The sequence below is a fragment of the Durio zibethinus genome, chromosome 26 (assembly GCF_047325235.1).
Source record: "Durio zibethinus cultivar Kanyao isolate XHJ-2024 chromosome 26, ASM4732523v1, whole genome shotgun sequence".
NCBI lineage: Eukaryota > Viridiplantae > Streptophyta > Magnoliopsida > Malvales > Malvaceae > Durio > Durio zibethinus.
In genome coordinates this window covers 8,161,972-8,183,495 of record NC_143187.1, presented here as the reverse complement: position 1 = coordinate 8,183,495, position 21,524 = coordinate 8,161,972, and the positions used below count along the sequence as shown (strand labels likewise).

The following is a 21,524-nucleotide window of genomic DNA, read 5'->3' as shown; positions in this document are numbered from 1 at the left end:
CCACAACTTTGGCAAATTTGAGTTGCAATGCAGAAATTTGTCCAAAGACAATTTTCTTTGGAGTAAAGAAAATTGCAGGGGCCACGGTGGTAATTTCATTTGTATTTCAGTTGGTGAAGCGAACCAGATGTTTGGTTTGCTGATGTGGTTAATGAACATTTAAGGAAGGAAAAGTGGATTGGTGCCATGTTCACCACCTAATGTTTCTTCAAAAATGTCTAAAAGAGCATAACCGTAAAATGAAAGTCGGATGGTTTCTGCTGCATACTCCTTCTGAAATGCATAAAACGCTGCCATCTCAGTCAGAGTTGCTGAGATCTGTTCTTGCTGCTGATTTAGTAGGGTAAGACACATTTTGTTTTTGGCATTATTATATTTGAAATCAAATGCAATGTTTATGTATTGGGAGATTGCTTGGGTCTCTGAATTGAGCTTTGTTTGCATGTCTAGGAGGGTGTTCAAATCTTCACTAAATTTAGTAGCGTTAATTAATGTGCTTTGGATTTGGCTGAGCAAGCTGATGGACCTTAGGCTGGGATTGGACTCTCCAAGGAGTTTGAACATTCCTCAGGTTTTATCTCCTCCCTAAATGACCAGCACAAAGGTAACAAACAAGCAAACATAAGAGCAGAAATTAAGAAAGCTAACATTGAATCACATATGTCTACTCTCTGCAGCATGATAATGTTTCAAGGTTTGTTTTTTAATTCTATTTTGTTTGATACCATATCATCATTTGTAGCCAATATATGATACTAAATTTTATTATTATATTCCTACTGCCTGAACACTGGCAATAAACCAATAGGCTAGTTAGAATTTTTAGTTTAGGTCAATATAAAATACCCATTTGGAGTGATTATGCTGATTGTTAATCGATTTGATAGGTTGATTCAGTATTTAATGGATATGAACATATTAAAATACCTCAAACAGCAGCTAGCTGATTAAAAGATCAAGAATCCCACCACTTTCATTCTGCATTTTTCTAAAGATATAAAGGAAGTGACTGTACATGCTCAATAGATTTGAGGTTGCAAGTTCAAACCATAGGGCGTTCCGATAACCAAATTTTAGCTGCTTTCCTTTCTTTTGAAGTATTCTTATATAGAAATATTTGGTTTGACGACATTGTATCTTACTCTGCTCGACATAATGTAACAGTTTTAGGCTTTTAGAACTTCTGGCTGTTATGGCCTATAATTCAGTTCGATCGGCCTCTAAATTGTAAAATTGCTAGCATTGCTCGAATAACTTGAAACTTTTAGCTAATGATATGGCAAGGAATTCAAATGTTCAGTAACACACACAGACAAGCATCATGATGCTTAAACGTGAAATAATTGAAACTAAATCTTCTGCAATTAGTTCAGGATGAAGAAATTTATACCTTTTTGGAGCAAGAGCTTCCTTCAGAAGTCCCTGCTTGGGTAAGACCTCATGTACCAAAACCAGTCAGGACATCTGTTTCAAAGTTAGCAGCGAGTGGAAGTGGATCCAGCCTTAGAAAACAACAGTCCTTGTCATCTAGAGAAAGGAAAACAAGCTAGCCTGTATTTGGGGGTGCTTTGCAAATTGCAATCAATTTGCTTCCCATCAATATCAATGGCAAGATGAGGCTCAACAAGTCAGCATTCAGAGGGGTAGGGCATGCTATGTCGTATAGAGGGCCTTAAAAGGTAACAACATTCCAAAAAGCTGCCCACAACTTTGACAATTTTGAGTTGCAAAATTTAGACATCCATTTCTTGCCCTATGCCGCATTGAAATGGCCATGCAACTATAGCTAGTGTACCAAAATAAAAGTGGTCATCCACCTAAAAGCAGACTAGAGAGATTCCCACTAATGCCAATGAATATGTGGGATGAAACTTGAAAGCCAGAGCTTGGAAGGACTTGAAAAGTTTGAAAACGAAAAAGAGTTGACATAAAGAATGGTGAAAGGGAGACACTTGATGCAACTAAGGAGGACAAATAAGCCTGTGGTTTGTATTCTAACATTCTTGTGATGAAGAGATTATGCATTGATTGATACCATATTCTGAATAATTATGTTACCTCATCATTTGAAGATGATTAAGCACCTTCTTAATTCTCATATTTTATTTGGGCTCAATGTTAAATGAAGGTTTGGTTTGTTGCGAGGGAGGGAAAGGAGAGTTGGAGAAAATTAAAAGTACTACCTTTCTTTTTTTTTTTTTCAATTTGAAGAATAGTGATTCAAACTTGCTCTCCAAGTAGAAAGACATGCATATACCAATCATAGTTAAATTTACTTATTAATTATATAGAATTCTCATCTTTAATTTAATTAGTTTATTTTGCAAACCTCACATAAAAAACCTAATTGTATATAAGAAATTATGGGTGATTGTTTATGAGCATATATATGAGAATTGCGTTTAAGGTTAATGTAAAATTAAGATTAAAAAAATTAATATTGTAAAATTTAACTCTATTTTATTACAAAATAAATTTTTTTAATGACAGATTTTCATTGAAAGTAAGTTTTTATTAATAAATTGGATATATCTTATTAATATTTATAATAAAAAATTAAGATGATAATTTAAAAATATAATGAACATATATATCTATTTTCGTTAATTCAAAAAGTTACCTGCATTCGAGTTTATACATATATATTATCATCATCTTTTTTTTTTTTTGCTAGAATATATACTATTATAGATATGTAATATTTTATTATAATATAATTTTATAAAAAAAACTAATAAAAATATAAAATTGTATTCCAATTATAATTAACAATTGAACAAAACTGAATTGTTATAAGTTTTTCCTAATTCTAACCTAATTGTGTTTCACTATAATTAATAAATAACAAATTCATTTGTTTTAGAAGAGAAATTCGTATATTTATTGTGAAAAGCCGAAGCTAGACAAATTATTTGCTGGACATTCATGAGTTGACTATTGGTATACATACAATTAGAGTCCATCCCTACCGCCTTTATAATTAATTAAGATTGTAGAATTAATAGGTTTAATCAAGGATATACTTTCCTTTTCAATTGCCTTAATTGCCATAAATGTGTATAATTAAGGTAAATGCCAATAAGAAAAATTTCAGAAAGCAAACGATGATATAACATCTAAAAGCAAAAGAGTTGTTTATCAGTTTAAACTGTCCGACGAAACGCTTATAAATATATTACATTATCTCTTCAAAGGATTGCATTACTCTCTTCTACAAAGTAAGTATTACTATTAGCCATGAAGATTATTATCTCTTGTTTCTTTCTTCTCTTGATTCTCGTTCCTCTCTTGGCCTCATCTGTTGAGAAAAAGGTACTCTTTTTGTTTCTCGTGACTCTTTTGTTTTTCTTCTACTTCTTCCTCTTCCTGTTTGGGTTGTTAATTTTTTTCATGTAAAATATTACTATATATATTTTTGTCTATGTAGGTATATATAGTTTACTTCGGGGAACACAAACATGGGGAGAAGGCATTCCATGAGATTGAGAAAACCCACCTCTCATATTTGCATTCCGTGAAAGAATCGGAAGAAGATGCTACCTCTTCCCTTCTTTATAGCTACAAGCACAGCATCAATGGCTTTGCTGCAAGGCTTACCCCAGATGAAGCCTCCAAGCTCTCTGGTAATTCATTAGCAACATATATATTTCCTTATCTTCAATTTCCGGGATTGCTTTTTCAATTTTTTTTCTTATTTCTTTGATCATGGCAATACTACTAATGCTTTAATTTCTGGTGTTTGTTTGCCTTTATTTTTTAACAGGAATGGAAGAGGTTGTATCAGTGTTTCCTTCACATGGAAAGTACTCAGTGCAGACAACAAGGTCATGGAAATTTGTAGGATTGGATGAGGGAGAGGACCATTCATGGAATAAGTTTAAGATGGGAGGAGAGGACTTGTTGTCAAAAGCTAAATACGGCAAAAACGTCATCATTGGAGTAATGGACAGCGGTAAAATTTTATATTAATAATTAAAATTATGAATTCAAATACCCTCTTTCTGCAAATGATTACTCATGTGACTACCTCAACCATTATTGCTTCTGTTGAATTCAGAGAAACTTTGTTGCCAATAATTCATTTTCTATATATGTACATATAATTATTGGCTAATAATACTATACATGTATTTTATAATGAGTATGCCTTGGGATCTTTTCAATTTAGGCGTGTGGCCGGAATCACCGAGCTTCAGTGACGAAGGAATGGATCCCACCCCAAAATCATGGAAAGGAATCTGCCAAGAAGGGGTCGGTTTTAACTCATCTCACTGCAATAAGTGAGTAAATTTTCTTCTTGCTTTTTGCATCCATTGTGAGGATTTTTTCCCCTTTTTAATGGATGCTCTTGGTCTAATTAAAATCTAAATCTACCTATGCAAATTTGATTGCATTTGAGTTTTTTTTTTTTTTCTATTCTGCTTTTTAATAAAGGTCATGTACCTTCTTTTGACCAGAATTTATCTTTTGCTTTTTCTTCTTTCACTTGTTTTGAGATAAAAGTGTCAAAATCTCGTGAAAACAATGTCATCACAATCCGTTCTAATCCAATAATCTTTGGAGAATGGAGGACCATTTCCCTTTGGATTTGTACAGTCATTTTCTCTAATTATATCAAAGTTGTTCCTCTTCTATGGTCAGAAATTGAGTCATTTTCAAATGATAAGACATTTGCATTCGCATAGCATCATTTTTTTTTTTAACTTATTCAAAAAAGTATGGGAGAATCTCTCATGCCAACTTTGAAAACGTTGAAAATTATATTACAAGATAATCAATGTTATTGGATTGCCGGCCTTCCATATATTGACAGCCTTCACATGCCCTACAAAAGGTTGTCGTCTCTGGATTGTAACAATATTGTTATCGACCAAAAAAAGAGCAATATTGTTATGTTAAGAAGTTGCATCGATAAGCCCCCATTTGCTTGTCCCTTTCACCCAAAACAAGAAAGTAATTCTGAGTTAGTGTTTATTGCTTTTCTTTTCTTCCTTTTCTTCCTCCCATCTTGTGAGCTGTTATCACTCCATTGCTGCAGGCTTTGGGGTCAGTCTCTTTTGTTTTGGCCTATGTATTGTACAGAGCCCCACTCAACCAGCTAGATGGGCAAGGGCTCCGTGGAAGTGATTACTGATTGGTGACCATTTCTAGCCTTTACACTTAAACTCAACTATGGATTGTCTTAATTTTTTGGTTGATTTCAAACATTTCCTTCAATATGTTTTTCAGGTCTACTAAACAATAGAACTAGCAATTAGGAATTGCTTAATGGCATAAAATATATTTTATAATTAGGTTTTATTTTGTGTTGTGCTCCCTTTAACCCAAAGAAAAAGAAAAATACCTTTGCATGAAGTTGAGCAATCCAAGATTATACAACTTTTTTGAATGTCATTACAAAATGAAGACCTTTAATGCTGTTGACACAGGAAGATAATCGGAGCCCGATACTATGTCAAGGGTTTTGAGAGCGCACACGGTCCAGTAAATGCGACTGAAGACTACCTCTCACCACGAGACATGGACGGCCATGGAACCCACACGGCGTCCACAGCGGCTGGCCGACAAGTCTCCAATGTTGCTGCCCTCGGGGGGTTCGCAAAAGGCACGGCCTCTGGAGGGGCTCCTTTGGCCCGCCTTGCCATATACAAGGCCTGCTGGGCGATCCCTAACCAACCAAAAGCCAATGGTAACACCTGTTTCGCGGAGGATATGCTAGCTGCCATGGATGACGCCATAGCTGATGGTGTTGATATACTTAGCGTCTCCATTGGAACTGCTGAACCTTTACCTTTTGAAGACGATACCATTGGTCTTGGTGCATTACATGCTGCAAAGCGCAACATCCTCGTGGTATGTAGTGCGGGGAACAACGGTCCTGCCCCTGGAACATTGTCTAACGCGGCGCCTTGGGTAATAACGGTTGGTGCTAGCAGCCTCGACCGAACATTTTTCGCTCCTCTTATACTAGGGAATGGCTTGAAAATTATTGTAAGATAAGATCAGATCATACTTTATAATTATGATATTGTTTTCATGCTCCTGATCATGCTGCTTCTTTCTTGTTTCTGTTTAATTCATATAAATATTCTTGTTCATGGATCATGATTTAATTTACTAGGGACAAAGTGTTACACCATACAAAATAAAGGAGCAGATGTACCCTTTAGTTTACGCTGGAGATGTAGTTGTCCCTGGTGTGCCTCAGAACGTTACAGGGCAAGTTTCTTTCCCTCTATATTTTTTTCTCTTCGATTTTACAATGTTATCTCATTTGAATAAAATTAAATCGGATGTTATTTTAGGCAATGCCTTCCAGGTTCCCTTGACCCCGATAAGGTGAAAGGGAAGATTGTGGTATGCTCGAGAGGGGCTGGACTGAGAGTAGGTAAGGGAATCGAGGTGAAAAGAGCCGGTGGTGTTGGTTTTATCTTAGCCAACTCCGAGGCCAATGGAAATGATGTATTATGTGACTCTCATTTGCTTCCAGCAAATGCTGTTACTTATGATGATAGGACTAAGATTCTTGACTACATCAACTCTACAAAGAATCCGATGGCAATGATCAGACCAGCCAGGACAGAATTGCACTATAAGCCAGCACCCTTCATGGCTGGATTCACCAGTCGGGGTCCAAATGTGGTTGATCCCAATGTTCTCAAGGTAATTTCTGAATCTAAATTAATTAATAGTAAACATTAAGGGAGTTGATGTTTTTGTTGTCTGAGTTGAAGTTCTTACTCCTTAGGTCTACCCTTTGATGTTACATTTTATGTGTAGGATTTACTCAACTCATTGCCTCGTCTTCTAACTTGTCTTCTGATTTCTCCTATATACGATAGCCTGATATCACGGCTCCAGGACTTAATATTTTAGCAGCATGGAGTGAAGCATCATCTCCCTCAAAGATTCCAGATGATCACAGATCAGTGAAATATAACCTTTACTCAGGAACTTCCATGTCTTGCCCTCATGTGTCTGGTGCAGCTGCACTTCTCAGAGCCATACACCCCGATTGGAGCATTGCTGCTATCAAATCTGCTCTCATGACCACAAGTAATACTTCAGAATTCATTTTATGGCTCTTGAGTAGTTACAGCCTTGTAATTTTTTTTGCTAGTCCCAAATTTTCTAAACCATTTCATTTCTATGTCACAGCTGGGATAACAAACAACATAGGTAGGCCAATTACAGATTCAGTTGGCAATATTGCAACTCCCTTCCAATTTGGATCCGGCCATTTCCGGCCTGTTAAGGCAGCAGATCCTGGTCTCATCTATGATGCCTCGTACGATGACTACTTGCTCTATCTCTGCTACGCTGGCCCGAAGGCCCTAAAGGAAATTAAGTCAGCATTTAAGTGCCCAGATGAGCCACCTTCATCAGTCAACCTCAACTATCCATCGTTTGCAATTCCCAACCTTAATACCACTGTCACTATTACGAGGACAGTCACAAATGTTGGTAGACGCAAAAGTAGATACTTCTTTACTGCGAAACCACCAGCAGGTGTCCGTGTTAAGGCCTCACCAAGTATTTTGCACTTCAACCGCGTAGGCCAGAAGCAGAGCTTCACCATTACAGTATCCCCAAGAAATGATCCCACGGCAAGAAAGTCTGAATATGGGTTTGGTTGGTACACTTGGGCTGATGGATACTATCATGTAAGAAGTCCCATGGCAGTTTATTTACCATAATTATAGGTTTTTCGTGCTTCCCTTTCTTTTTTTTTTTTACTATATTATTCTGGTCATTGAATGATTACAATGGCTATTGGACAATGAATTAGTATACTCTGTTTTCACGTAGTTTAGATTTTTTATATTATGAATTGTATAAAATTACTAATTTCTTTCCATAAATTACCCCATTTCCTATGTTACAGTTATTTTTAATTTTTGGATTATTGTTATTTTTTTTGTACATGCATGATGCAACATTCTAAAGAACAGAAAAAATTATGGCCCATACCAATGAACTATCAGAATCCTCAAACACATAATAAACATAATAAAGCCAAACAATCATTTACTGCAATTCAAAATTATTAAATCACCATGGCCAGTTCCATCGTCAACCACTACCTCGTTGCTATTACAGCCATTATCATCGTCTTACGCCACCTAACAACTTTGTGATGACCACCTTAAGAGGCATTCAAAGAAGAAAAAAACTAACTACCCCAGAATATTTTAGTGGCACCATTCTCTTCTCATTATAAGCTGTCTAAATATTTATTCCAACTTGTATGACACCGAAACATCTTTTGAATCATTAATGATCTGAAGATATAATAGCCTTACAGAGACAAAATCTCATAATACGTTCTACATTAACAGCGAAAATTCTTTTGGCCCTCCCTCTGCATACATATCCCCAGATAATCGAAGAACAGGTTTGCAACATCCACGCCACGGTTATAGACAGGGATCAAGCGACCCACCAGAAATGATGAAACTATTCAAATAACATTCAAGCGAGGGTCACCTATCTGAGCGAAAGCAAATAAGAAGATGCCTTGTTGCTACAACCATGATTTCACTTTCCTAGTTGGCAATGTCCAACACAATAGACACAAACTTGTTTTATCATTGATGCCAAGAAAGTAGCACTCAATTTGATTGAATATCAATCTTCATCTGATGCAAACCTTTTTACTCTAACCCGTTCACCATTAAAGTGGATGTATTTCCATTTACTGAGGTATCTTCTAAGAACCAACTTCTGCTTGTCTTCTAGGCCAAGTTCCTTAAAGGCATGAGCCACTTTCCTGACCGTGTTTTCATCTGGTCTTACACGCAACTCCTCCATGTCTGCAAATACCTTCGAAAGGAAAAAAAAAAAAAAAATGAGAACCAAAGCATGCTTTCACTTTATTTGGTACAAAATTCTCAAACACAATTACAAGAGTCAAATAAAAACTGCAGAACTGGTTTTGTATGGCACTTGGATTGGTGATTGACGTACCTCTATTATCTTATCTTGCATGTTATGATGATCATATAATGAAATCATCCTAGAAAATAATCGCTTTGAGATCGAACGGGTGTTTGTATGCAAAACCATGTTCCACAATAATTCAGCCTCATCCACTCTATTATCCATATCGAATGCAAGTAGAAGGGTGTCATATGTTCCCATCGTAGCTCCTTGGCCTTTGCTCAACATCCATTTTGCCACCTGACCATTAGTGAGTCTGTAAAATCCAATTTAGCCCCACAAAATACTTACATAACTATGCCTGCAATTACAACTTAAATTATAGCATCCATTCAGTACAATCCTTGGACAAGTACAGGTTGAATCAGTAGAAGCATATCAAATAATCATTCAATCTTAAATTATAGCATCCATTCAGTACAAACCTTGGACAAGTACAGGTTAAATCAGGAGAAGCATATCAAATAATCATTCAATGAATCTTCCAGCATGAGCAAGGTATCTATTCACAAATAATAGCATTAGCTTCCTTTTGCAACACACATCGAGAAGATTTCATAAAATCAAATATGATGATACATGGCTACGTTAATATACATACACTGACATAAAATTGAAGAATATCTATATCAAAGGCTTCCACATATTTAGCTTGAACCCGCAAAACAAACAAGAAGGTAACAGAAAATTATTAACCACATAAGCTTCCCTACAACAATGATACCAGTTTAGAAGATTAAAAACACAAAGCAAGAATACCAACATACTTGAATTACACGCAGCCATTGGCTCCTCTTCCTCAAAATTCGTAAAGCCTTAGCTGCTGCAATCAATGGAAACTCAGTCTCCCAAGCTGTCCATTTATCCAATGCTCCATAAACAGCCTCTTTTTCATTGGGAAGTTGAGAAACCTGTTAATTTCAACAAATTCAGACAAATAACCCAACAAAAATATTCACATATAGAATCAAAAGTGTGCATAGCTTTATCTTCAATACAACATAAAATAACTGAAAACAAAACAATGCTCAATCAACTGAAAATGATCAAAGTAGACTTACAATTCTAACAAGATTGAGTGCCTTTTGTCCAGAGCCAGCTGAATCTCTTTTCTTCCACAAGTGATGCTCATTCTTTCCCACCTTCTTCACTGGTTTCCTGCACACTTAAGAATTTTATGACTTTAGGTTTCTAAGTTGAACATTATCATTCAATACTTTGATAAATTGATTCAAATTTTTATATGACACCCACTTCTCAATAGCTTTTGAAATGCCCAACGATTGTTCACCCAGCTTTTGGGAACATTTGAAATTGGGAATTCTGCAAATTGAAAACCCATAACCCAATAAAACAGCCACTTCATTTCTTCGAACCTGAAAAAGAAATTTTCAACCTTTTTCAATTACAAACATTGGGTGAAAATAAGGTGGCAAAATGAAAAAAAAAAAAAATGATTCGTTGGAATCTCAATTTATCAACCTTGTTTTTGGGCCATGGAGAGAAAGGATAAATTATTGAATAAACACAACTAAGAGCCATTGATGCCCTTCTTCTTCATTAAAAAGAACCACTTTGAATTTTCAGCTTTGAACCAGTGAAAGTGTAAAACTACGAAGTTTCAGAGAGACTGAACGAGGGAGAGGGAGGGGGGTAGAGATAGAAACAGAGATCAGAGGATTTTTTTTTTTTTTCCCAATATTTTAGCTGTAGAATAGTACTAATCAGGTGGGCCGTCTTTGGAGAACTATTGGGCGTCAAAAGGCTTGAAACTTTGAGCTGAAGAAATTTCCAATGAAGAGTATATTCAACTTTTTTCTCTCAATTTTTTTATGTTATTATAAGATTATTATGATAATATAATTACCGAATTAAATTTGTTATCAAAGTAATCTTATCATTTTTAATTTAAAATCATTTTATTTGATTAATAATTATTAATTCTTAAAAATTAAAGATCATTGTATTTGTTTAAAAAGTATAAAAATAATAATGTATATTCTAATAATTACAATGTTAATAATTTTAATATTGTTAAATTAATAAATATATCTATTGATAAATAAATTAATTTTTATAATATAAATTATGTAAAAATATTTAAATTAAAAAATAAAACTAATCTATTAAATTTATAATAAGAAAAAATCTAAAATATATATTATATAAAATATTAAAAAATAAAAAAATTTATTTTTGAAATTATTTTTAAACTTATTACAATAAATATTTATTTAAAAATATAAAAAATTACAACTTTAACAGGAAGCAATTTTTTTATTTACATATTAAATGAATAATATTAATTATTATTAATTTTATATATCATTTCATTTTAATTATAAAATTTTTTCATTTTTTTATATAAAAATTAAATCAATATTTAAGATAATGATTTAATCACTTTCAATAATCTAGATTACAGGAACATAAAATCATTAAATACTTACTAAACATAATTATTTAATCATCATAGTTTTTATAATGATTATACCGTATCAAATACTACCTTAATTATTTGCATAGTCACGTATGAACATGAGTAATCGTCCCAACTTCCAATCCTTTAATCATTTTTAAAACTTGTTTAATCGACCGAAGCTTGTATAAGAAGTGTTTGTTGAAATAGAGCTGTTCTAAAAGTATTCTAAACGTTATTGGAAAAGAACCGTTTTAAAAGTATTCTAAAAAGAAATAAAATAACATTTGACAAATTTCATACGAAAGTGCTAAAGAACGTAGAAAAAACAACAGATTCAGTTTGGCAATATTGCAACTCCCTTCCAATTTGGATCCGGTCATTTCGGACCTATTAGGGCAGCAGATCCTGGTCTCATCTTTGATGCCTCGAATGATGACTAGCTTCTCTATCTCTGCAGAGCTGGCCCCAAGGCCCAAAAGGAAATTAAGTCAGCATTTAATCTTCGTCAGTCAACCTCAATCATCCACCGTTTGCAATTCCCAACCTTGATGGCACTATCACTATTACCGGGACAGTCACAAATGTTGGTGGATGCAACACTTGCATACTTCTTTAAAGCCAACCAGAAGTCCGTGTTAAGGCCTCACCAATTTGCTTGTACTTCGACCGAATAGGCCAGAAGCATATTGTAGTTACAGAAATTTTTTTTATTATTATATAAGAGTGTTTTTTTATCATAATTTTGAATTGAATTATTTAAAATTAAATTAATTGAATTATATTATATTATTTTTATTTAATTAATTAAAATTAATTTGATGATTCAGTTAATTTTTTTATTAATCAAATAATAAAATATATTAAATTATATTGTCTTTTTAATTCTTATTTTTTCATATGTTAAATAAATTAAATAAAATTATCCAATAAAAATATTCAAACATAATAATATTAAGTTCAAAACTCTAATAATTTAAAATGAAATAAAAAATTTTATATATAGATTTTATAATATTTTATTTAAATTTTTATTAATTCAACTTTCAAATGAATTAATGAAAAATTAAAATTTCTTTAAAATTAATTTTGATAATATATCCAAATTAATTTGATCATCGATCAATTAATCAAATTAAATCAATTTAATTAATTAATTTAATTAAAATCGAATTACAAATACTTAATATTATTTTTTACTATTCTATATCTTTTTCAATTTGTAACAGCAGATGTAGAGAATATAGAAAATAGTTTCAGGTCATTGGATTAGAATTAAGTACAAAACTCTGTTCAAGGGTCTGGTTTAGAATTCCTTTTCTAATTGTATAAAATTACTGTCTTTCTATTAATTACATAAAAAAGACTATTATTTTATAAACAAATGGTAAAATTTTTAAATTTCATCATCACATATTTTTTTATTCTTTTTAAAATATATCTAATACGATATGTATGATCTTTTTGTCGACGAAGTTTTAGACTGTGTATAGGATAAATTTCCAACTACTTAAAAACAAATGAATAACCAAAAGTCCTTTTGGATAACATTCTTGATAAAGAAGATAATTTATAGTCAAAAGAAAAAAAAAATTCAACACCTGTCAAATCTTCATTTATGTGTTTAACTAAAACTCTATGGAAGGAATAATCTTATTTGCATGAGGTTTGCCCTTACCTATTAAACCACTTAAAAACATAAAATCAATGGACCCTAATGACTTTTTTCTTGAAGAAAATTTGCAATGGTAAAAGTTTCAATTTCGTCCTCTGAAATAGTAAGAAATTTAAAAGGATGGAAAAGTATTAGTATATTAATTACTTATGTTTGATAGGCAATGAATAATTCAAAGGATAAGATAAAAACCCAAATTTTTTCCAACCTTATCTAGTTCAGTTAACTTGTTAAAACATTATTCTAATTTTACAATTTTAAAAATTTGACTCTTAATATTTATAATTGATATTTTCTTTGATAGTAAGTGATTCTAAGATTTTATTTAATATTTTTTTAATCGATTTAAATATATTTATTTATATCGAATTCAATAAATTTATAAAAATTCATTTTTTTACTATTTATCGATAAATTTGAAATCACTCAATGACAAAATAAAACATTCGTTTTAAAAAATTTATAAGAAAAAAATAAAAACACAACTGTTTAAATAATTAAAAAAAAAAGATTGACTTTTTGGCTAGGTAACGTCAAATTAAATTAAAAGTTTCAAATGCCAAATTGGCCAAAATTAAGCAACTCCTAGCCAAATCCTAATGCCGTGACACAAACTCTCACAAACCAATTAAGCCGAAAATTTCAGGGATGAGATTGAAGTCAATATCATAAACTTTCAGAGGGAAAAAAAAAATTCAAAGAGAGCGACCTTTGGGTGGGCGGGTCAGGTGTCATTTTCTTTAAAAAGGAGATATGTACGTCAAGTACCCAAGTTGGGGCCAACCCCAATCGTAGATGTTGCTTTTCTATAGGACCACGTCTTTGAAATTTTTGTTTTTTTTATCCCAAAATCCAAAATGAATTAGTCTTCACTCTCTGGTCTCTTCCCCACTAATTGTCATAAACATTAATTTCTCATGGCAACATTCCTTTGATATCAAGGACAAAAGAAGGGAAAAGGATAGAAAATTTGATAAAACATTAAGGGTTGGATCAATCTTCTAGCAAGAAATCTAGTGTTAACTCTAAAGCCCCTAGCTAGTTAATGCCCCTTTTAGATGTCTTGTATTTTATGACTATCATTGGATTAGATTAGCATCCCCTAGCCCTAGATCGGCTTTTAATGATCCTTGTAAGCATTCCTCTCTTCAATTTGTGAATGGTCATTTTCAAAAGAAAGAAAATGTATATATTGATCATTTGGAGGGAATTTTAATTAGTTTAAACACTTTACAATCATGTCTTTTTTTTTTTTAACAAGATTCCAATTACAAAAAATATATATAATATAATAATAAATCTCAAATAAAAAATCAATGAATTTAATCAAACAAGCAAATCATATATATAATTAAATAAATTCAATATAAAATTAAAATCAAACTCACAACATGATAAAAGCTTGAATTTGAGATTTTAAATTTTCAAGACATTTTATTTATCATTAAAACAAAATTTTCTTTTACAATTATACAATCATTTTTGTAAGATTGTTAATTAGTTTTTATTAAAGGGAATGCTAACTATATTAACTTTCAATTTTTTCAATTTATAATTAAATGCATACATGATAAACATATAAAATATAAAAAAAAAAAAAAATTTAAACTTACGCCGTTCATCCAATCATTGGTTTGAATTGTTAATTGTTAGTTACAGCATTTTTTGGCTTGCTTCAGCCAAGCTACTTCCCCTTTGATTCCGCTTCGTTAGCCAGATTTACCCCCCCCCCCCTCTCCTTCCATTTTGATCCCAAAGGACAAAATTTCACATAAATCAATTTGTTTGGTGAATTTGTAAAAATTAATTATGTGATTCACCTTCTTGATAATAAAGCAATGATCTGTAAACTTATTTAAATTTGATTACAATAGTTCTAATTACAATATCCAAGTATAAAAAATTTGCAATATTCAACTTTTTTTTAGTAGTATTAATGTAAATTAACACATACTAAAGTTTGTACACAAAAGGAATTGAATTTTTTTATATAAAAAAGTTTTGACTTTGGAACAGAAAAATTGATTGTAAGTATTGAATTCAAAACTCTATACTTATTAGATATTACTTTTTTAAAAATAATTATATAAATCAATTGAATTAAATTTTAAATTTATAAATAAAATTGACTTAGAGTTTTTTTTTTAATTATTAGATTTTGCATTTAATTTTATGTAATTAGTTATAAATTTTTGTATACAAATAAAGAGTTGGATTAATTGGTTGAACTCAATCTTTTTGCTATGAAATATTTAGATTCGAAACTCATTGGTGGCTCTTTGTTTATATTAATCTCAAATGCACAACTACCAAAACTTTCTTAGATGCATAGCATAGATATTTATTTTGGTATGGGTTTGGAATAATCTATTTGCCCTAAATTTTTGTACAATAAATTACTTTTTTTTTCCATGCAGTCATAACTTTTCTAATGAAATGTATGAATTATTATAAAAATTATTATCTAATAATTGCGTAAATAATCATATATAAACATTTTTGCTTATAAATGAGATTGTAATTTGAAAATAAGATAAGAGATTGTATATTTTAAAATTCGAATTTCAAATTTATTAGATATTATTTCTTAAAAGTTATTACATGAATCAATTAATAAAGTTTCGAGTTTATATATAAACAAACATTATTTGAATATAAACATTTTGCAAAAAAATTTATCCAAATCCTACCAAAATCAATCTTTTATCATCACCAAAACAACTAAACATAAGGGTGTTTCTGTTTGTTGCTTCATGATTAGGAGATTATGTTGACACCATTACACAAGGCTAGACTTTTCTTGCCATTTAAATGTTTAGTCTAAGGTGACACCTTTTTTTTCTCTAGTAGCCATGTGGGGAAGAAATTTCTGCCCTAAATCAAGACATATAATCATAAAAAAGTTAGTCGTATATATATTCCAACACATCTTCAAGCCCCAACTAAGATTGGTCAAGTGCCCAGAAGTGATGTCGGACCAGAAGGAAACATATATGGCATGCTTGTAAGAACTATAAGGAACTTATCCTTATTGTTTCAATTATTATAACTAAACAGTGGAAGTTAAAAGCCTTGAAAAGTTAAATTTCGACTTAAATATCAAACACAAATCAACAATTAAAGCAAACCCAAATATCATTTAGTTGTTTTTAGTTCTAAATATTAATCTCATGTCAATACCATTTGATCTATTAATAAATTATTAAACTTTTGATTTTAATGATTATAGTTTGATTTCTAACACTTAAAGTATAAAAAATAAAATAAAAATTAACCAAATATTGTGTGGGAAAATGAGAAAAAAAAAAAAAAACCCAATAACAGTTAAGCCGATTTTGTGAAACAATAAATTAGCTGAAGAAGTTACACTAGAGAAAGCCTAAGCCAAAAGAAAAGGAGACGAGATTAGGGAAGCTTTGTTTTAGGCAGCCGACTGCATAACCTACGCAATCGAAAAACACACGCACTAGCCCAACCTAGACAGACATATTAATTAATAAACGTTGAAGCGGGCGATATCTATAAGTGTTTGATATTGTATTTTTAGACAAAATATTGTTTGCCATATATATTAATTATTTTTTTATAAAATTTAAAATTTAAAATTTGTATTTTATAAATTAAAATTTCATCTCTAACAATTTTAATATTAAAAAATAACAATTCAAAAAATCAAGGATCCATATGTGGATAATACACTTTATAGTTGACTTAGCGTATGTCTAATTGTTTTGTTTTGAAACAAATCTAGGAAACAAATCCTCTTTATTCAGTTATTCATATATTAACAATTGATAAATAATAAATTATCAACGAGAATTGACAAAAATAATAAAAAACAAATGTTGAATGCATTAATATCTAAGTTTAAATCCTCTCAACTCGTTCGATAATAAACGATTTATAAATTTAAAAAATTTTCGGATGAAAATTTAAGAATTCATAAATTTTAATTGAGTTAATGATTTATTTTAACTTTAAAGATGAGTTAATCTCTTTTACTTTTAAATTTTTTTCAACAAAAAAAATTCTGAATCTTTTTGAATGGGTCCGAGAAGGGAAACAAAGTTGGAATTCCACCAAAAGCATATTATTGAATTCACCCACCCTGATAATATCTATTTTGAGAAGGCAAGGTGCAAACGTCCTAATTGTAAAATTTTCTCACTTTTGGGATTGAGAATAAGTAAAATTTTTATTAGATTCTACATTTATGATCAAATTTGAATATTACCAGCAAATGATCGGAACATGAAACTGACTTTTAATATAAAAATAATAAATAATTAAACAAAAATACAAAACTTGAAAGATAAATAGATTATGTGAAGGAAAATTTAATTTTTTTTTATTATTATAGAGAGAGGAAGCGGGGACCGCACTCAACGCCTTTTAGATGACGCCATCTCTTCTCAAACGCCAATGTAAAAAACAAAGAGTGTACTCACTACGATTTAGATTCTCTACTATAAATTTTCTTTCTTTTCCTTTCGTTTTCCCCGTGTTCCATTCCCCTCCCTTTGCAAAACTTTCCTCTCTTCTTGTACAAATTTATCAGGACAATCTAATCTGATCTTCCATTCCCCTTTTCATGGCTGACGCAGAATTCCAAGAGTCTGACGTTATATTTTCCGACCACAGCAGCAAACATTACAGCGAACATGACGAGGATGCTGCTGATAATGATGATGGGCACTTGGATTACCAAGGATTATCCAAAAATGGCCCTGTTTCACGTAACTACAACAAGAAGTCCAGGAAAAATAATTCCAAGAAGAAGTTAGCCTCCGGTTCGCTTCCTGTTAACATTCCACGCCATCATCACGGTGGTAGTGTTTTTCATTGCGGCAGTGAAGCTGATGATTTTGAGGAAGATGAGGAAGGGGAAATAGTGCCTCCCCATGTGATTTTAGGAAGGAGAATTGCTGGGAAGATGGCGTTTTCGGTTTGTACTGGCAATGGAAGGACACTTAAAGGAAGGGATTTGAGTCAAGTTCGCAATTCAATTCTTAGAATGACAGGATTTTTGGAAGCATAACCATATTCAAATCTTCTCCCTTTTTTTTTTCTTTCTTCTTTTGGTATTCATTTCACAATTCAGAAATGAACTGGGAAAAATTTGCTTTCCTTTGTTATTATCAGGGCTTTTTTTTTTCACTTTTTTATTCATTGTGACAGGAAAAAAAATGGAATTAATTATAGTAACAGATAAATATAGATGAGTTTCAACAATTACTAGTATTTCTCTTTGCTTATGATTGAATCTCTCAGCTTGGAGGTTTTGTATCAAGCAAACATACTGCAAAATTCCAGCTTGGTTTGCTTTTGTGTAGCTTTTAGGATATGTGGAGGGTTAGGCAACCTCGGCACCGCCATCCCCAAAAAAAAAAACTGTTGGAGGCTTTGTCTTGATATTGGACATAACCCCAGCAGGAATAGCTGGTTTTCTGATTGCGAGAGGCTCAGAGATCGATACTTTTTTGCCAGAGACTTAAAGCAGAAATGAAAACAGGATTCCTGGATTTAAAGTGAACAAGAAAAAAAAAAAAAACTGTCGTTTTCTTCCAAAACTACTACAACTTTAGCTTCTTATTATAAAGGTAGCTACCTGTTTTTAACAAACTACAGCCATTTTAAAAGACTGTATTGTCCTGGTACAATAGAGTTGAGATTTGTTTTTCTCGTAGGACCGACTTTAATATATAGGATAGGCTCTTCCGAGGATGATAGGCAGAATAATTTGGACATGTGATTTCTATAAAGATCAGCATAGTTTAGTTTTGTTGAAGTTGATATCTATAAAAAATTTAAAATTTAACTTAATTCATTCGTATAATTGTTTTAAGATTTGACATTCAACACTTTAAATCTCAAACATTTCTAATTTTTTTTTTGTTTCCAGTTATAGCGTGTTTTATAAAAAGAATAATAATAATGGCAATTGACAAGTGCTAAGTACTCTTTTCTTTTTTTTTTTCGTTTACTGTAATAACAACATGAGAATTAGACCTTTAAGCAGGGAGTCAAACAAACTTCTTTTGAGGGGATCTCTTCGAATCTCCAAAAAAAACTACTTGACACCAGGATTTTGGGATCGATCAAACTTTGTTCGTCCTTTGCAGCAATTGTGGGTAGGAATGAACTTTTATTACATTCATGAGGAATAATAATAAAGATTGAAGATGCCTACATTTGTTTGCTGTAAAGTTGAAATTTTCTGTTAAAGAAAGGCTCAAGTTTCCAAGAGTTTGATGAGTTACAAAATTAAGTACCTTTCCCACATTCATGCATATTCACCAGAAAAAGTTATCATTACAAATCATGAAAATTAAAGAAACCACAAGTTTGTTCTTTTGCTTTATTTCTATAGATTGCTGTTCTCTTAATTAGTTTTCCATCTATTTTTTTGTTTTTTAAATTCCTTTTAATTCCTGTTCATGCACTTGTTCAACTTGTCTATTTACTTACAAATTGTTTCATCTTTTCTTTGTTTTCACATTATTAATTGTTAATTATAATAATTTTTTTTATTTAAAATTTAATTCAGTTAATTTATATATTTAACTGATATAAATTTTAAATTTTAATAACGTAACTCATTTTTTATCTTAAATTGTAGCTTTTTTATAAATTTTTTTTGTTTTTCATTGTTAATTCAATTAAAGAAAACAAAATTATTTTTTTTGTGTTCTGGGTTTGTTACCCAACAAATGCTCTCCCTTTTGTTAAATTCTCTCTTTGAAAAACCAAGCACACATCATACAAAAAAAATGAAGAGTCAATATTCCTTAAATTTATAGACTTATTGAGGTAACTAGTTCAATACGTGCATAAAATGCATATTGTAGTAAATGGTGATAACAATTTAGATTGAATCAAATTTAATTTAATTTTTTGAATAATATATGGTATTATAAATTTTTAAAATTTAAACCGATTTTTACTTGAATTCAATTTAAAAAGAATTCTATCAATTTGGTTCATTAATTTTTAATTTTTAATTTTTTTTGTTTTTGTATATTATTTTAATATATTTAAATAAATTTAAATATAAAATAATTATTTTATAAAAATTTAAAATATATAAAAATTAATAAAAATATATAATTTAATTTGATTTGATTTTTTATTTTTTATATTTTGATTCAAAGTCTAATATAAACTTAATATATATATTTAATATTTGAATTTAATTAAAATTAAATTTGAAATAAATAAAAAATAATTCAAATTAAATCAAATCAAATACTATAATTTCAAGTCGATTTTTAATTTTTTTTTATTTTTTTCTTTACAATAATCGCCATAATTTTTATGGCAATCCTTCTTTTCAAATACCGAAAAATAATTGGGGGATTGGTAAAATCTAAAAATAATGGCAGTGATGATTTAGATTGTCTAGCTATTTCAGGCAAATGGACACGACACTAATAAAATAAAAGCTTTTTTTCCTAACATTTTTTTTTTTTAATTTTGAAAAGAAATATGATTACCTTCTTCACTTCAATTAAGTACAATTTCCCTTTTCATGAAAAAAAAAGAAGAAATAGAATCAAAGTTAGAGCTACTAAATCATTATAAGTAAATTCAACAATTAATAATTAAACATGTTCCCCAACAATAGGACCTAATAATGTTTATATTCTACCATGTCATTATCCCTTTGTTTTTTTTTTTTTTTTAAGTACTAAACATCATTATTATATTATTATTTTTATAAAAATATAGAATAAAAAATTACATATATTAAATATAAATTTATAATTATATAAAATATTTAAATTATTAAGTTTCAAATTCATTATTATATTACATATTAATATCATTTATTATTATTTTTTAAATCTTGATGACAACTGAATCAGCTGCACTCGTCACGTGTTCACAATTATGTGGATAAAAAGTAAACCAGAAATATTTTATGTTATATATTGCTAAATTAATATTAATCAAATCGTATGAGTTTTGATTAAAATAATATTAATTAATAAGTCAATAATTAAATTGTGAGTTTGGGATAGAATTGACAACGAAGCCACGTGTGGTGCACGAGGTTATTGTGAATGATTCAGACCAATCGTGTCAGACAAAAAAAGACCAAACAAATTGAGAGATCATCACATCTCATTAATGACGTGGATCACATCACAGCCATAGATTCTTTAAACACAATTTATTTTTTTAAATCATGATTCTTGATTAGTGTTTTATTTCTCTTCGGTGTCGGTTTCCTTTCTCCTATGGAACACGAATATGTTGTAAACCACTGTTGTAAAACAATTCCAAGGGCAAATTTGAAAGTGTATGCAAAACAACAAGCACTTATTTTATTCGAGAATGTAGAAAATTTTATGAATTCCCTTTTCACTTTCCTTCAAGAAAAAGTGAAAAAGAAAAAAAAAAAAATCAAAACCACATTCAAACAACTTCCAATTTCCACAAAAACAAAAGAAATCCAAACGGATAAAGTTAGTAGAAGATGCTTTTTCA

At 30.7% G+C, this 21,524-nt stretch overlaps 3 protein-coding genes and 1 long non-coding RNA gene across 5 annotated transcripts; 3 read left to right on the top strand and 1 right to left on the bottom strand.

Moving 5' to 3' along the window:
- The first annotated feature begins 78 nt into the window (after nucleotides 1-78).
- On the top strand, nucleotides 79-2,270 carry LOC149511309 (uncharacterized). The gene is made up of 3 exons (XR_016334031.1): nucleotides 79-343; nucleotides 451-694; nucleotides 1,374-2,270. It is a non-coding gene; the product is annotated as an uncharacterized LOC149511309 (long non-coding RNA).
- A 778-nt stretch (nucleotides 2,271-3,048) lies between these two features.
- On the top strand, nucleotides 3,049-7,831 carry LOC111274925 (subtilase family protein). Its single transcript, XM_022859948.2, has 9 exons — nucleotides 3,049-3,312; nucleotides 3,428-3,623; nucleotides 3,764-3,952; nucleotides 4,169-4,280; nucleotides 5,430-5,991; nucleotides 6,122-6,219; nucleotides 6,306-6,663; nucleotides 6,843-7,056; nucleotides 7,159-7,831. The coding sequence occupies exons 1-9, from the start codon at nucleotides 3,238-3,240 to the stop codon at nucleotides 7,695-7,697; spliced, it is 2,343 nt and encodes a 780-aa protein (XP_022715683.2). The 5' UTR covers nucleotides 3,049-3,237; the 3' UTR covers nucleotides 7,698-7,831.
- A 171-nt stretch (nucleotides 7,832-8,002) lies between these two features.
- Nucleotides 8,003-10,744, bottom strand: LOC111274926 (pentatricopeptide repeat-containing protein At4g18975, chloroplastic-like). Of its 2 annotated transcripts, none has more exons than XM_022859949.2 (6): nucleotides 10,423-10,744; nucleotides 10,195-10,316; nucleotides 10,002-10,098; nucleotides 9,708-9,851; nucleotides 8,968-9,180; nucleotides 8,003-8,823 (listed from the first exon to the last, which is right to left on the bottom strand). In XM_022859949.2, the coding sequence occupies exons 1-6, from the start codon at nucleotides 10,480-10,482 to the stop codon at nucleotides 8,629-8,631; spliced, it is 831 nt and encodes a 276-aa protein (XP_022715684.2). In that variant the 5' UTR covers nucleotides 10,483-10,744; the 3' UTR covers nucleotides 8,003-8,628. The 2 variants fall into 2 exon arrangements, with proteins under 2 accessions (XP_022715684.2, XP_089611304.1); XM_089755178.1 differs by having other exon boundaries at nucleotides 10,002-10,105; nucleotides 10,423-10,688.
- Nucleotides 10,745-17,494: 6,750 nt separating this feature from the next.
- LOC111318677 (protein S40-3-like) lies at nucleotides 17,495-18,175 on the top strand. Its single transcript, XM_022921553.2, has one exon. The coding sequence runs from the start codon at nucleotides 17,626-17,628 to the stop codon at nucleotides 18,070-18,072; it is 447 nt and encodes a 148-aa protein (XP_022777288.2). The 5' UTR covers nucleotides 17,495-17,625; the 3' UTR covers nucleotides 18,073-18,175.
- Nucleotides 18,176-21,524: the final 3,349 nt, after the last annotated feature.

Coding starts and splice junctions, on each gene's coding strand:
- LOC111274926 (XM_022859949.2), bottom strand. CDS start 10,482: ATGGCTCTTAGTTGTGTTTATTCAATAATTTATCCTTTCTCTCCATGG. Junction 10,317..10,422: donor CTCCATGGCCCAAAAACAAG/GTTGATAAATTG, acceptor TTTCTTTTTCAG/GTTCGAAGAAATGAAGTGGC. Junction 10,099..10,194: donor ATTTCAAAAGCTATTGAGAA/GTGGGTGTCATA, acceptor TTAAGTGTGCAG/GAAACCAGTGAAGAAGGTGG.
- LOC111274925 (XM_022859948.2), top strand. CDS start 3,238: ATGAAGATTATTATCTCTTGTTTCTTTCTTCTCTTGATTCTCGTTCCT. Junction 4,281..5,429: donor AACTCATCTCACTGCAATAA/GTGAGTAAATTT, acceptor CTGTTGACACAG/GAAGATAATCGGAGCCCGAT. Junction 7,057..7,158: donor ATCTGCTCTCATGACCACAA/GTAATACTTCAG, acceptor TCTATGTCACAG/CTGGGATAACAAACAACATA.
- LOC111318677 (XM_022921553.2), top strand. CDS start 17,626: ATGGCTGACGCAGAATTCCAAGAGTCTGACGTTATATTTTCCGACCAC.